The 16,993-nt window shown below is 39.5% G+C and overlaps 1 protein-coding gene across 2 annotated transcripts in view; it reads right to left on the reverse strand.

The window, feature by feature from the left end:
* Nucleotides 1-16,993, reverse strand: part of PHKA1 (phosphorylase kinase regulatory subunit alpha 1) — a 155,457-nt gene that overhangs the window by 92,522 nt on the left and 45,942 nt on the right. For both annotated transcript variants that reach the window (XM_049643979.1, XM_049643980.1), the window contains exon 14: nt 5,708-5,842. In XM_049643979.1, coding sequence (XP_049499936.1) covers nt 5,708-5,842 — 135 coding nt within the window. The remainder of the gene's footprint in view (nt 1-5,707; nt 5,843-16,993) is intronic.

The raw sequence follows: 16,993 nt of genomic DNA on the forward strand, positions 1-16,993 counted from the left end.
CCAAAACAAAAACAATAGCTTCCTATGAGTGATAGAATTATAGGTGACTTTTATCTTTTTCCTTTGTGCTTTGCTCTACTTTTCAGTTCCCTGCATCCAGTATGTACATATCAATTTGTAATCATAGCTTACTACTTATGAAAATTGAAGAATGAGAATAGTACATCTATTCAAATCAAACTAGGAGATAAATTTACAATTCCTGAAGAAATGAAACATATATACTAAAATGCTAAAATGGATGCATTTGATGTTCAAAAATTTGCACAAAGGCAAGAAAATAATTATCTAAAAGAAAGTTACAAAACAAAATATATATGTACATTACAAACTTCATTGATAAAAGCCTACCATAAAGCATACTTAAAAGAACTGATAAATATATATGAAAATGTACAGATCCTGCTAGATATACAAGCAATAGGAGACACAATTTCAAAAAAAAAAAGTAAAGCAAAATTGAAAAAAGTGCATATCCTCACTGGGAATTAAAGAAAGGCAATTAAAATAGCATGTGTGATAAACTATTAATCTAACAAAAAATGATAAAAATTCAATGTTAGTGGGGTAGTAAAAATAAAAAGGTATATTTTGTATTTATTGATGTCACTAAAAATTGGTTTGTCTTTGTAAAGAATACTCTGGCAACACAAAACAAGAGCCACAAGTTTGTCCATACTCTTTTATCCAGAATCCCTTTTTCTGAGAATATGCTCCAAAGAAGCAGGAGTATATGTATGAAAGCCTATACAAAGGCATTCACAGAAGGATAAAAACTTGGGAAACAATTCAAGTACCTAATAAAAAGGCAATAATTACTTTAATTTGATGGAGTAATACATAGTTCTTTCAATATGTAAACAAACTTACAAGAAATAATAAGTGAAAAAAACAAGTTAATATGCACACATTAAATATAACTATAAATGTATCTATGCACACTAACAGATTAGGAAAGAGTTAGAACTATATAAAGAATTAAGTTTAATATTCATGAAGTTCTCATGTTCCTAAAGTTGATTAACCTCATACTTTAAAAAAATTTAAAAAAAGATATTATAGAACTGAAATACATGAAGTACAGTGTTTGAGGTGAGGCAGACATTCCCATTTAGTTAACATATATACATGATTACGCCTGGTAAAGAAATCTCTCTTTTTTTTTTGGTGGTAGTACAGTTCTCAGTTGATGTATGCTTCAAGCAATTTTGGAATTGTGAAATTGTTACAATGTTAAAAATTTGAAGAGTCACTCATTTGATAAGTTATTGTATCATGCCTTTCCTGACTTTCCCAGACAAATCTATCCTCTTTCTCCTGTGCTTTGTACATAACACCACTACTATAACATTTATAAGGCTGCACTATAATTCACTGGGTAAGTGTCTGTGTTGCCTATAGCATCTAGCCCAGTGCCTGGTACATAAGTGAGCAAGATTCTTATGAAAGAATGAATGAAGCAAACACAAAAACATATTTGGAAAATAAATGCAACTTGTTAACTTGAGTCCCTGTAATGGTTAATCACTCATTAAACTCAAGATCCATCAGTCTGCATTTCCTGTGACTAGGAAATAATAGCTTAGTAAGAGGTCCCAAACAAAGTATAGGCTTTGAAAAAGTGACCAGCAGGGAGTTTGCTTCAGTTTGTTGGAGAGATGTGATGTGATGCAGGTAGATTCCAAGAATGATGGCCCAGAGCTTGGAAGTTACCTATATCCTAGTAAGATTATGCTGAATTTAGAGCAATAAATGTGAAGAAGTAACCTATCATCTTCTGAGTGAGAGCCAGAAAGAATCAGGTCAAAGGCGACAACAGGACTTGCATGAACTCCAAACCATAAGGACTTTCTAAGAGGGTCAAAGAAAGTGACTACAAGATCAACTAATACTTGGTCTTGGAATAAGATTTGGGCTACATGGAGAAATACCTTCCTTATGTCAAAATATTTAGTAGACTGGGACCTGGAAACTAGGAGCACATTATAGTCTGAGGCTAGAGGGAATGGCCAAAAAGATAAAAACCAGGAGTCTGGTTCTGGGAAGGAGTGGGATATCCATCCCAGCTTGTAAAGCATCAACCCAAATTAATCTCAGAAGTTTCAGAAACTTGACTTGGAATTTATCTCAGATAGGGTTGAGTAAAGGGCTCAGTATTTTGTAATAGTCAAGCTATGCTGTGGCTACATCTCAGAAATTAACTAGGATCTGAGATCTATAGTCAATAAACTTGTTAATTTCTATGTTTACATTTTAGTTTCCCCCCTTTTAAAGTAAAGTTTCTTTACAAAATTTCAACTTTGCACTTGAATTAAAAAGAAAAGGGACTTTGTACTTTATAGCTAGGATGGAAGAAGGGAGAAATCTGTATATTCCAAGAGTCATATTCAGTATTAAAAGCTCTAAGAGTTAAGGCCCTGTTGGCATAAATTATGAGTGCCTATGAGAGATAGAGAAAAGTCACCTCTGACTGTTGGTCCTTTCCTCCTTGGTTGATTCCATCTCAGTTGAGATCTACATAACTGCCATAGAAATCGAGTTTCTGAAATAGGTGTTAGTAAAAAGGTAAGGAAACTGGTTTTGAGCTGTATGAGATTTGGCTTGGCTATAATTACGAACAGACCATTCTTGGTGAAGAAGAAAAGTATACACACACACATATATACACAAAACACACACACACACACACATATATACAAAAGCCAGGCTCTGGTTCTCTAAGTGGCAATCCATTATCTAGGATAAATCTTTATTTATAAATTTGCCCTTTTGTGGCTTGATTTAACATTGTATTAATTTCTAACTGGTGCTATAACAAATTACCACAAATGTAGTGGCTTAAAATAACACATATTTAAATTCTTACAGCTCTTAAAGTCAGAAGTCCAAAATAAGCCTTATGGGTATTATAAGGTAAAATCAAAATTAAAAGGTCAGCAGGCTGGTTCCTTCTAGAGAATTTGTTCCTTGCCTCTTCCAATTTCTAGAGGATAAGGCTAGCAGCCGTATCACTCCAATCTCTTGCTGCTGTCCCCACATGTCCTGCTTCTACAGGCAGATATCCCTTTGGCTCCCTCTTATAAATAGGACACCTATGATTACATTTAGGGCTCACATGGATAATCCAGAATAATCCTATTTCAATCTCTTTAGTTTCATCACATTGTCAACTCCCTTTTATTATATACGGTAACATTCACAGGTGCCAGGGATTAGGGCCTGGATGTCTTTGGGGACCATTTTTCAGCCTTCCACAGTCCATACTCTGGCCCCTAAAGATTCATATCCCTCCAATTTACAAAGTGCATTCACTCCACCCCAACATTCCCCAAACTCTGAACACATCACAGCATCAACTGAAGTACAAAATACCTTCTAAATATCATTATTCATAAAGCCCCACGTCTCATCATCTAAATCAGGTATGAGTGAGGATCTGGGTATGATACATCCTGAAGCAAAATTCCTACCTGTGGACCTTTGAAACTAGAAAATAAGTTATATTCTCTCAAAATACAGGCATAGAATACAAATTATAGACATTCTCATTCCAAAATGGAGAAAATGGAAGGAAGGAGTCAACAGCCCTGTTTGGGGCTTTTAAAATCTAACTGGGCAAACTCCATTAGGTTTCAAGGCATGGTAGTAATCCTCTGTGGTTTTAGGCTCTGCCATCTGAGCCCAAGGCACCTCCCTTGAAGTCATACTTCCTTTTTCTTGAAGAGTAGCATTTGTTTAAAGCTTAGTAGTTTTATCAGCCTGCTTTCTGGCTATAGAGTTTGGGAAGTCCAATATCCTCCTTTAATCTTGTCCTCTCTCTGTCCCTTTCAGTCCAATTTGGCATTGTTTCTGCATGTAGAACATTCTCAAAAACTTTGTATTACATATATGTCATGGCGGTTCATGCCATTAGCCAAGAGGGTCCTCTCCCAAGATCTTTCCTGTATAATATTATCTCTAGTCCTAGATTCTGCTGATATGGTTGAGGGAATCCATGAGTCACAAGCCTATTCTCTTTAAAGAGCCCACTGTGTAAATGAATACACTGATCTTTTGATCTTTCTGAAGCACTAGCAAAAGGTTGTCCAGCCATACCCTTGACCTTTTTTTCCAGAGCATGCTTTCCTAACAGTAAATCTCCTAATTTTATCATCTTTTCCAATCTGAGAATTTCATCAAGTCCTAGTTCCTTTTTGCTTAACTGCTCTTCCTTCAATTTACCTCTTTCCTCTTGCATTTTACTATAAGCAGCCAGAAAAAGCCAGGTCATGATTTCAACACTCTGCTAGAAAATCTCCTCAGCTAAATATCCAAGTTCATAATTTGTAGTTGTGTTTTCCATATAATAGGACACAATTCAGCTAACAATCTCCTGCTGTGACTATATGACAAGGATCCTTTTCCTCCAGTTTGCAAGAACATGTTCCTCATTTCTTTCTGAGCACTTACCAGCAATGCCTTTAGCATCCCAACAGTTTAAGGCAATATAGGCTTTTCTACCATGTGACTCAAAATTCTTCCAGCCTCTATCCATTACCTGATTCCAAAGCCACTTCCGCATTTGTATATATTTGTTACAGCATCACCCCATTTCTCAGTACCAAAATCTGTATTACTTTCCCATTCCTGCTGTTAACAAATTACCACAAACTTAGTGGCTTAAAACAACACATATTCATTCTCTTACAGTTCTGGAGGTCAGAAGCCCAACATGAGTCTTACAAGAATAAAAACAAAATCAAGGTATTAACAGGGCCGATTTCTTCTGAAAGTTCCAGGAGAGAATCTGTTCCTTTTCAATTCTAACCAATAGAGGCTGTGGGCATTCCTTAAAAATCTTTGGCTCATAGCTGCATCACTCCAATCTCTTGTTCTGTTTTCACATGTCCTACCTTCTATACTATGAACTCCTTCTGCTTTCCTTGTATAAGGACACTTGTGATTATATTTAGGGTCCACCTGGAAAATCCAGGATAATCCTCCTCATCTCACGCTCCTTAAACTAATCATACCTGCAAAATCTCTTCTGCTATATAAGGTAATATTCACAGGTTCCAGGAATTAGGACTTAGATACCTTTGGGGGCCATTATTCAGTCTTCCAAAAGGGTAGTTTAGAAACTTTTGCAGATCCTTTCTTTGTTTTTTCAGTTAACAGCATAGTAATTTCTTTAATGTAAAATCTGTAACAAATTGTATAAATCTGTAATTTGTAGTAATTTGCTTAATGTGTCGATCACAAAGTTTCATAAATTAAATAAAAATTGCATACTAATTAAAATAAGTTTTAGATTAAATGAAATTTTAAAATTTTGTCAACCAATTCATTACATGACAAAGTATAAAAAGACCTAAAAACAAGTTCCTTGGCTATTACTTTACCTAAAATTAGCATGTATTCAAAACAGAAATATAGGTCTCAAGAAAGGGGAGAACATGTTAGTTAAGCATGCACTTGGAATGAAGATACAATATTGTTTGCTAACAGTTATGCCCTAAGTACTAGACTTCATAAACACATCTAAAATTATCAAGCCTGCTCAGGATATATTGGGTCAGAAACTTAGGTTCCAGAGACTCCAAATTCCTTTTCAGATCCAGTTGAATAAAGCAGTTACAAAACCAAGAAAAAATAAAAAGGAAAGAAATCAGCCTGTATTGAATAATGCTTTGATTATTATAATGATTATTAAGGCCAGTTTCCTTACCTAGGCTGGAATAAATGTGGCTGAGAATACGGGCTGGTTGTACTCTGATAGGGTATACCTCAGCAATGGTCTCTACATCAATTCCCTTGTCCTTCAAAATGGCCTTGATTTCTTCTGTCTCAGCTAGAATGGAAACTAAGAAAGAAAGAAAGATGAGGTCAATAGAAACTTTTATTTTAATAGGAACCTAAAAATCTCTCAAGCCACATAATTTCTTCTGAAGGGAAGAGAAAGAAAATGGGAGGAAATCAATAGTTATTGAGGAACTTTTATGAAACACATACCATGCTAGGTACATAATACTGTTACCTAAATGAAAACGCTAAAAGGATCTCTTGACTAGAGAATTAGGTTCTGCTTTTTTGGCTAAGTACCTATGTGCTCCTAGAGATTGCCACACTCTCTTTATGTCTGAGATTCCATGTGTAAGTAGGAAAAAAAAATCCAATGTGAGGTGTGTTATAGCTTTGGTAATAGTTGCTTCTCCAAGGCTCTTTCTTATCCATACCCTTAAGACCAGACAGATTTTGAGGGTAATAGTAAGAATTACTGTATAGCTAGAGAATGGTAGAAGACAAGGTAAACTCGGAATATAGAACTGGGGTACCATAGATAAAATTGTGTGTGGTTCTTTTGGGAGTTGGGGGGCAGGGATACCACTTCTGTAGATTCTGAGCCTGCCAAACCTGGACAGCTCCCTTTTCAAAAATTTTTTTAACACTTTACTTATTTTTGAGAGACATAGAGAGACACAGCATGATCAGGGGAAGGACAGAGAGAGAGGGAGACACAGAATCCGAAGCAGGCTCCAGGCTCTGAGCTGTCAGCACAGAGCCTGATGTGGGACTCAAACTCACAAACCGCGGGTTCATGACCTGAGCTGAAGTCGGACACTCAACCAACTGAGCCACCCAGGCGCCCTTCCCTTTTCTTCCTTTTATATTTATGTCTGTGAAGTGGTTATCATACTCACTAAGCAAGAGGCCAGGCCAGTTCCCTGACTCTTTTGTTTACTCTCCCTCTAGAGGACAGATACCTGGTTGAGGGCTAATAATCCAAGTGGGGCCTCAGCTAGTTTGACACTAAGCACCAGGGGCAAACATGCACCTTCTTGTTCCTCCAGTGCTGGTAGATGTGTTGAATTGGATAACGGGAAAATGAAGGTACCATTTGGTTCATTCAAGTTGACTAGCATTTTCTATGTTGAGCATCAGGGGCAAAAACCTAGTTAACAGAGTGCCACTTTCTTTATCTTTGCCATTATCTTTTGTGTGTATCTTTCTATCTTGGGGTCCTCATGGCATTGTGTTACTGTGGTCTGGGTCAGGAAATGCAGGATACACTGATCATAGGGTCCCCTGGACATAACACAATTTTGATTACTTAGAACTAAAAACACAAAAATGACAGATTCTCCAGGGAAAATGTACAAAGGAAGAATGATAATGCAGCTAAGGAAAGTCCAGGAAAACACATGTGGTTATCCATTCATTTATTAACAAACACTTATTAAGCACCTAAGTGGATGAGGTACTATGCTAGGCATTAGGGATAAAGAGATGGATAAATTAGTCTCTCTCTTAAAGGAGCTTACAGTGTAATGGAATTACACACAAACTGATTATAAACTAAGCTGCTATGTAAATAAAGATATGCACAAAACATTATAAGCCACCCAAATGCAACACCTGTAATGTCTGGGACTGGTAGGGAGTGGTTTCAGAAAAGGCTTTCTGGAAGAGTTGATATCTAAGCTGAATTTGAAAGAATGAATGTTAGCCAGGAGAAAGAAAGGAATAGGAATGGGGAAATCCATTTAAAAAAAATTTTTTTTTAGTGTTTATTTATTTTTGAGACAGAGAGAGACAAAGCATGAACGGGGGAGGGTCAGAGAGAGGGAGACACAGAATCCGAAACAGGCTCCAGGCTCTGAGCTGTCAGCACAGAGCCCGACGTGGGGCTCGAACTCACGGACCGCGAGATCATGACCTGGGCCGAAGTCGGCCGCTTAACCGACTGAGCCACCCAGGCGCCCCCGGGAAATCCATTTTAGGTAGAAGGTACACAATGGTCATAAAACATGGAAATGAAAAAAGAATGTGTATGTATTGGGGAGGGGGAAACTACATACACTTCAATGTTGCTGTAGCATAAAATACCTTGCATGATGGTAAAAAAAAAAAAAAAGAATCTGGAAAGTCAGACAGAGGTTAGATTTTTATGGAGGGTATATGTGACACTTTAAAGATTTTGTATTTTATCCTTGGGTAATGATTTCCAAACTTCATTCTACTAAGCTTCAGGGACCTGCAGAGGGCAATGCAATTGGTAGCAGGAGTAGAGAGGACTGAAAGAGAGGCAACTGAGCAACACTCTGGGGCACTAGGAATAGTTTCAACCCCAACAGTTGAGCTCTTTTTTTACTTTACATTTTATAAAAACATTTAGAAAATGCCACCAATGTGCTAGGCACTGCCAAATGCTAGGTGTACAGAGATAGGCACGATCCCTGGAGAAAATGACATTGACATTGAGTTCTGCTAGAAGGCTGAATGGAAATTAATCTGGCAAAGGTGAAGGTAAAAATATGAGAAGTTGTTCCAGACAGAAGAAAAAGCAGAAACAAAGGCTCAAAGGCAGCACAGAACAAGGCAGATATGGGAATTATATAATGCTCTTTACAGCAGGAGCATGAAGTGTGAAGGAGCCATGTAAAAAATGACAATGGAGACAGGGTCAGGCACCAGATCCTAAAGGACCTTATAAGCCATATGAAGGAGGTTGGCAACAGAAACCACTGTAGAGTTGTAATCAGGAAAATAATATGTCCATATCTGTACCTTAAAAAGCATATTAATGTTGATGATTAAAGAATAAGCTGATAGTCTGTAGTGGGCCTAGACTGAAGACTTAAAAATCCATTGCAGTAATGCAAGTGAGAGATGTTGATTACCTAGATTAGGATCATGGCATCGGCACTGAAGAGGACTAGATGGATTTCAGAGTCATTTAGAAGGTAAAGAAATCAGGATTTTTTAAGTGATTGAATATAGGAGGTGAGAGAGGGGGAGATATTGAGAATGATTCCCCAGGAATTTATATGTGGAACTGAGAATGGTGTGTGCCTTTAATGACACAGGCATATAGGGAGAAAAGCAGGCATGGGTGATATAGTAGTAGGAGGGTGCAGCTGAATAATTTTAGACATGTCGGGTTTTTCTTTTTTTTAAAAATTTTTTAATGTTCATTTATTTTTGAGAGAGAGACACACACAGAGTGTGAGTGGGGGAGGGGCAGAGAGAGACAGGGAGACACAGAATCCGAAGAAGGCTCCAGGCTCTGAGCTGGCATGGCATGATGTGGGGCTTGAACTCACGAGCTGTGAGATCATGACCTGAGCTGAAGTTGGATGCTTAACTGACTGAGCCACCCAGGCACCCCAAGACATGTTGAGTTTTTCTAAGTTTATTTATTTATTTTGAGAGAGAGAAAGAGAGAGAGCGAGCGAGCATGAGCAGGGGAGGGGCAGAGAGAGAATTCCAAGCAGGCTCCATGCTCAGCCCCAATGCAGGGCTCGACCTCATGACTGTGAGATCATGACCTAAGCTAATTTAAAGAATTGGATTCTTAACTGACCGAGCCACTAGACATGTACCTGTAGACATGCTGAGTTAGAAGTGAATGTGAGACATCAAAGTGGGGCTGTCTTAAAGGACAGCAATAAAGATTCAGGAGTCATTAGCATACAAAGAGATGAGATGGGTCAAGGAGAATACTTAGAGAAAAAGATAAGAGAACCCAGAATACAACCTTGAGAAAGTTCAACATATAAGAAATGGGCAGATAACAAAGCCTGGGGTGGGAATGAGGAGTTCTTGTCTCAAGGCTTGTATTTTCTCTATGATATAGGAAGTGAAGTCATCTTCTGAGAGGGAAGAAGTGAGGAGGTAGGGAAAGGGAGAAGGTCTGGAATAGGAGCCTGACAGACCAGAACAAATATTCTGAGTAAGAAGGTCTATGGATGTAAGTCCTAGGAATACCAACAATTAAGGGTCAAAGAGAAGAGGAAGCCCAGAATGAGGCAGAAAAATGCAAAATCCAGGTTGAAGAAGATCCAAGAGATGGTATCACAGAAGGCATGTGAGTTAAGAGTTTCTGGAAAGATAAACAACAAATGAAACAGAAAGATCTACTATGGTGTGGACTGAAAAATATCTACTAAGTTTTTCAATAACTTAAGCAAAAGCATTTTCAGAGGAGTAATAAGCCACACTGGAAAGGACTGCAGAATGCATGGAATATAAAGAAGCAGAAATTCGGATGAGAAAGGAAAGACAGGATTACTAAAGGGTGACAGGTATGTAAATGAACTAAAAAACAGAGCCAAAAGAGTTTGAAGATTAGAGGAAAGAGCAGGTTTCTAGGAAGGCTGGGGATGAGGATAGGATCAAGCATTAGAAGGAGGAGTTGGTCTTAAAGAGGAGAATAAACACCTTTTTTTACGACTGGAGAAAAGGGGACAAGGATAAGTGAAGATATAAGTTAAGATTGTGGTGGAGGGTTGGGAAACAGACAGTGATCATAATATTAACATTATCTAGCTAGATTAAGATATCTAACCTTGGTAGCAGGCCAAGAAAAAGGATGAAAACAAGGGATGGGCTTGAAAACAGAAGGTTTAGAATAGTGGTTGAAAAGAATGAAAATGCTGAGTAACAGTAAGAACAAGGACTAACAGGAGGCACTGTGGGCCTAGCTGGGTTGGAGACTTCAGAATTACAGTGCTACCATCTGCTGATTTGTGTGATTTCTTTCCAGTAGAATTTAGTAGACCAGGTATAGGATCAGAAAATGCAGAATGGAAGAGGCTGAGAAGATGACAGACTAGGGGGACCTAAAGATTGTCTCATCCCACAGATACAACTAGATAACACTCACATCAGTGTAAATAACCCAGAAAACAATTTGAAAACTGGCAGAACAAACTCCACAACTTAAGGTAGGGAAGAGGCCACAATGAAGAAGGTAGAAAGGGCAAAGATGCAGTTTGGGAGCAAAATGGACTGTGGCCATCTGTAGCGGGGAGGGAGCCGGTGGCACAGAGAAGAGCAAAAAACAGACTATTACACCGAGGAGCCCAAATGGGGAGGAAAAATCCCCATAACACTTGGCTTTGAAAGCAAGAGGGGATGAGTTTTGTGAATTCCTACAACCAACAGGACTTAAAGCCTGGAATTTTAAAAATTAGCAGTTTCAGCTCTGGGAGAACCCAGAGGGCATTAGGAAGTGGAATCCCTGCCCTTTAAGAGACCACGACAAACAACCAGCAGGATATAGTGTGGAGCAGCAGCATGAAACACACTGGGGACAAATGAGAGGGAGAGTTATTTACTCATCTCAGAGCATGTCCCTGAGTGATCACAGTGAGACCCTTCCAGGAATAAAGGAGCTGGAAGGTACCATTTCTGTCCCTCACCACTCAGCATAAATACATGGCCACTGGCAGGAACCAGCAGTGTTGAAACTTGCTACTTAACTTGTTTACACCAAATCCTGCCATTCCCACATTTGGGTGGATCTGCCCTTCCCAGTCATGCTTGCCTGAGTCATGGCGTTGCAGGTCCCCTCCCCCAGAACACAGGTGGAAACCCCACCAACACCTTATCTCCCAATCCACATGTTCTGTGGGACTAAAGTTCCAGTGCCAGTGTCAGGTCTCATTTTGCACGCTGACAGGTACATACCTTGTTAAAATATGCTCCACCCAGCTAGGGACCAAACACTGACAACAATAGGCAAAGAGAGCCCCTGCAGACAACTTGACTAAAGGAAAAAGAGGCCAGAACTCAAGAGTAGGGCATACACAGCCCACATAAGAAATCCTTCCTGAAGTTCCAGGTCCTAGGGAATGGGACACCACACAGCAAGACACTATGGGACCTCTTCTTCATAAGGCTATTATCATTAGGAACAACAGAAGTAAGTGACTTTCCTCACACAGAAAAGACACAGAGACTTAGACAAAATGAGGAGACAGAGGAATATGTTACAAAAGAAATAAAAGGACCAAATCACAGCAAGAGACTTAAGTAAAATAAATGTAAGTAGAATTCCTGATAGAGAATTTGAAGTAATGGTCTTTTAAAGATACTTGTTGAACTTGAGAAAAGAGTGGAAGCCATCAGAGAGACCCTTAACAAAGAGATAAAAAAAGAACCAATCAAAGATGAAGAAGACAATAACTGAAATTAAAAATACACTTGATGGGGGGCGCCTGGGTGGCTCAGTCAGTTAAGTGTCTGACTTCAGCTCAGGTCACGATCTCACGGTCTGTGAGTTCGAGCCCCGCATCGGGCTCTGGGCTGATGGCTCAGAGCCTGGAGCCTGCTTCCGATTCTGTGTCTCCCTCTCTCTCTGCCCCTCCCCCGTTCATGCTCTGTCTCTCTCTGTCTCAAAAATAAATAAACGTTAAAAAAAATAAAAAAAATACACTTGATGGAATAAATAGGATGCTAGAGGAAGTAGAAAAACAAATTACTGACCTGAAAGACAGAGTAATGGAAAATAATTAAGCTGAAAAAATGAGAGGAAAAAAATATTATGCAAACTGAGAATAGCCTTAGGGAACCCAGGGACTCCATCAAGGTAATAACATTCACATTATAGAGATCCCAGAAGAAGAAGAGAGAGAATAGGAAATAGAAAATTTATTTGAAGAAATAATAGCTGAAAATTTCCCTAATATGGAGAAGGAAACATATCCACATCCAGGAGGCAAAGAAATCCCCATAAAAAATCAACCCTAGGAGGTCCACACTGAGTAATTAGTGTGGCATAGTAATTAAAATGGCAAAATTAGTGGTGAATAATTTTAAAAGCAGCAAGAGAGAAGACAATTATATGCAAGGGAAACTCCATAAGGCTATCAGTAGATTTTTCAGCAGATCTTTGCAGACCAGAAGGGAGTGGCATGATATATTCAAAATGCTAAAAGGGAAAAATCTTCAGCCAAGAATACTCTATCAGCAAGGCTATAAATCATAATAGAAGGAGAGATAAAGAGTTCCTCAGATAAAAACTAAAGGAGTTCATGACCACTAAACCAGCTCTACAAGAAAGTAGTGGAAAGACCATAAGTAAGAGTATGAAAAGTAGTAAGATAATTATTTTACTTACAAAAGCAGTAAAAATAAGTATTTCTGTAAAACTCAGTCAACAGATTCATAAAATAAAAGGATGTAGACTATGACACCATATACCTAAAGTGTTGGGGGGTGGTTAATAAAGACTGGGTTTCAAGGAAACCCACTGTACAGTGTACAGTGTAAGTGACACACTGTACCAAATGGATTTAACAGATATTTTCAGAAAATTTCATCCCCAAACAGGAGAATACACATTCTTCTCAAGTGCACATGGAACATTCTCCATTATAGATCACAATTAGGCCACAAGTCTCAACAAATTTAAAAAGGTCAAAGTCATACCTTGCATCTTTTCTGACCACAACGCTATGAAACTAGAAATCAACCACAAGAAAAAAATCTGGAAAGACCATAAATACTTGGAGGTTAAACAACATAAACAATGAATGGGTTCACCAGAAAATAAAAGAATAAATAAAAAAGTACATAAAACAAATGAAATGAAAACACAATGGTCCAAAATTTTTGGGATGCTGCAAAAGTGGTTCTAAGAGGGAAATTTACAGCAATACAAGCCTATCTGAGGAAGCAAGAAAAATCTCAAATAAAAACCTAACTTTATACTTAAAGAAGGTAGAAAAAGAAGGAAAAACAAAACCCAAAACCAGCAGAAGGAATGAAATAATAAATAAATAATAAAGATTAGAGCAGAAATAAATGGTATAGAAACTAAAAAAAACAATGGTACAGATCAATGAAACCAAGAGGTGGTTCTTTGCAAAGATCAACAAAACTGATAAACCTCTAACCAGAATTAACACCTATTCTTCTCAAATTATTCCAGAACTTAGAAGAGGAAGAAAGCTTCCAAATTCATTCTATAAGGCCAGTTATCACCATGATACCAAAACCAGATGAAAATACCACAAAAAAAGAGAACTACAAGCCAATCTCTCAAAAATATACATGCAGATTCCTTCAGAAGATGGCGGCGTAGGAGGACGCTGGGCTCACCTCGTGTCCTGCTGATCACTTAGATTCCACCTACACCTGCCTAAAGAACCCAGAAAACCGCCAGAGGATTAGCAGAACGGAGTCTCCGGAGCCAAGCGCAGACGAGAGGCCCACGGAAGAGGGTAGGAAGGGCAGCGAGGCGGTGCGCGCTCCACGGACTGGCGGGAGGGAGCCGGGGCGGAGGGGCGGCTCCCCGGCCAAGCAGAGCCCCCGAGTCTGGCTGGCAAAAGCGGAGGGGCCGGACGGACTGTGTTCCGACAGCAAGCGCGACTTAGCGTCTGGGAGGTCATAAGTTAACAGCTCTGCTCAGAAAGCGGGAAGGCTGGAGGACAAAGGGAGGGAGAGCTGCTGAGCCCCCTGACAGCAGCCTCAGCTTGGCGGGGAACAAAGGCGCTCGCCAGCGCCATCTCCCCCGCCCATCCCCCAGCCAAAATCCCAAAGAGAACCAGTTCCTGCCAGGGAACTTGCTCGCTCCGCGCAAACACCCAACTCTGGGCTTCTGTGGAGCCAAACCTCCGGCAGCGGATCTGACTCCCTCCCGCTGCCACAGGGCCCCTCCTAAAGTGGATCACCTAAGGAGAAGCGAGCTAAGCCTGCCCCTCCTGCCCCCGTGCACCTTGCCTACCCACCCCAGCTAATACGCCAGATCCCCAGCACCACAAGCCTGGCAGTGTGCAAGTAGCCCAGACGGGCCAAGCCACCCCACAGTGAATCCCGTCCCTAGGAGAGGGGAAGAGAAGGCACACACCAGTCTGACTGTGGCCCCAGCGGTGGGCTGGGGGCAGACATCAGGTCGGTCTGCGGCCCCGCCCACCAACTCCAGTTATACACCACAGCACAGGGGAAGTGCACTGCAGGTCCTCACCACTCCAGGGACTATCCAAAATGACCAAACGGAAGAATTCCCCTCAGAAGAATCTCCAGGAAATAACAACAGCTAATGAACTGATCAAAAAGGATTTAAATAATATAACAGAAAGTGAATTTAGAAAAATAGTCATAAAAATAATCGCTGGGCTTGAAAACAGTATACAGGACAGCAGAGAATCTCTTGCCACAGAGATCAAGGGACTAAGGAACAGTCACGAGGAGCTGAAAAACGCTTTAAACGAAATGCAAAACAAAATGGAAACCACGACGGCTCGGATTGAAGAGGCAGAGGAGAGAATAGGTGAACTAGAAGATAAAGTTATGGAGAAAGAGGAAGCTGAAAGAAAGAGAGATAAAAAAATCCAGGAGTATGAGGGGAAAATTAGAGAACTAAGTGATACACTAAAAAGAAATAATATACGCATAATTGGTATCCCAGAGGAGGAAGAGAGAGGGAAAGGTGCTGAAGGGGTACTTGAAGAAATTATAGCTGAGAACTTCCCTGACCTGGGGAAGGAAAAAGGCATTGAAATCCAAGAGGCACAGAGAACTCCCTTCAGACGTAACTTGAATCGATCTTCTGCATGACATATCATAGTGAAACTGGCAAAATACAAGGATAAAGAGAAAATTCTGAAAGCAGCAAGGGATAAACGTGCCCTCACATATAAAGGGAGACCTATAAGACTCGTGACTGATCTCTCCTTTGAAACTTGGCAGGCCAGAAAGGATTGGCACGATATCTTCAGTGTGCTAAACAGAAAAAATATGCAGCCGAGAATCCTTTATCCAGCAAGTCTGTCATTTAGAATAGAAGGAGAGATAAAGGTCTTCCCAAACAAACAAAAACTGAAGGAATTTGTCACCACGAAACCAGCCCTACAAGAGATCCTAAGGGGGATCCTGTGAGACAAAGTACCAGAGACATCACTACAAGCATAAAACATACAGACATCACAATGACTCTAAACCCGTATCTTTCTATAATAACACTGAATGTAAATGGATTAAATGCGCCAACCAAAAGACATAGGGTATCAGAATGGATAAAAAAACAAGACCCATCTATTTGCTGTCTACAAGAGACTCATTTTAGATCTGAGGACACCTTTAGATTGAGAGTGAGGGGATGGAGAACTATTTATCATGCTACTGGAAGCCAAAAGAAAGCTGGAGTAGCCATACTTATATCAGACAAACTAGACTTTAAATTAAAGGCTGTAACAAGAGATGAAGAAGGGCATTATATAATAATTACAGGGTCTATCCATCAGGAAGAGCTAACAATTATAAATGTCTATGCGCCAAATACCGGAACCCCCAGATATATAAAACAATTACTCATAAACATAAGCAACCTTATTGATAAGAATGTGGTCATTGCAGGGGACTTTAACACCCCACTTACAGAAATGGATAGATCATCTAGACACACAGTCAATAAAGAAACAAGGGCCCTGAATGATACATTGGATCAGATGGACTTGACAGATATATTTAGAACTCTGCATCCCAAAGCAACAGAATATACTTTCTTCTCGAGTGCACATGGAACATTCTCCAAGATAGATCATATACTGGGTCACAAAACAGCCCTTCATAAGTTTACAAGAATTTAAATTATACCATGCATACTTTCAGACCACAATGCTATGAAGCTTGAAATCAACCACAGGGAAAAGTCTGGAAAACCTCCAAAAGCATGGAGGTTAAAGAACACCCTACTAACGAATGAGCGGGTCAACCAGGCAATTAGAGAAGAAATTAAAAAATATATGGAAACAAACGAAAATGAAAATACAACAATCCAAACGCTTTGGGACGCAGCGAAGGCAGTCCTGAGAGGAAAATACATTGCAATCCAGGCCTATTTCAAGAAACAAGAAAAATCCCAAATACAAAATCTAACAGCACACCTAAAGGAAATAGAAGCAGAACAGCAAAGGCAGCCTAAATCCAGCAGAAGAAGAGAAATCATAAAGATCAGAGCAGAAATAAACAATATAGAATCTAAAAAAACTGTAGAGCAGATCAACGAAACCAAGAGTTGGTTTTTTGAAAAAAATAAACAAAATTGACAAACCTCTAGCCAGGTTTCTCAAAAAGAAAAGGGATATGACCCAAATAGATAAAATCATGAATGAAAATGGAATTATTACAACCAATCCCTCAGAGATACAAACAATTATCAGGGAATACTATGAAAAATTATATGCCAACAAATTGGACAACCTGGAAGAAATGGACAAATTCCTAA

Source organism: Panthera uncia, chromosome X (assembly GCF_023721935.1).
Source record: "Panthera uncia isolate 11264 chromosome X, Puncia_PCG_1.0, whole genome shotgun sequence".
NCBI classification, from domain to species: Eukaryota; Metazoa; Chordata; class Mammalia; order Carnivora; family Felidae; genus Panthera; species Panthera uncia.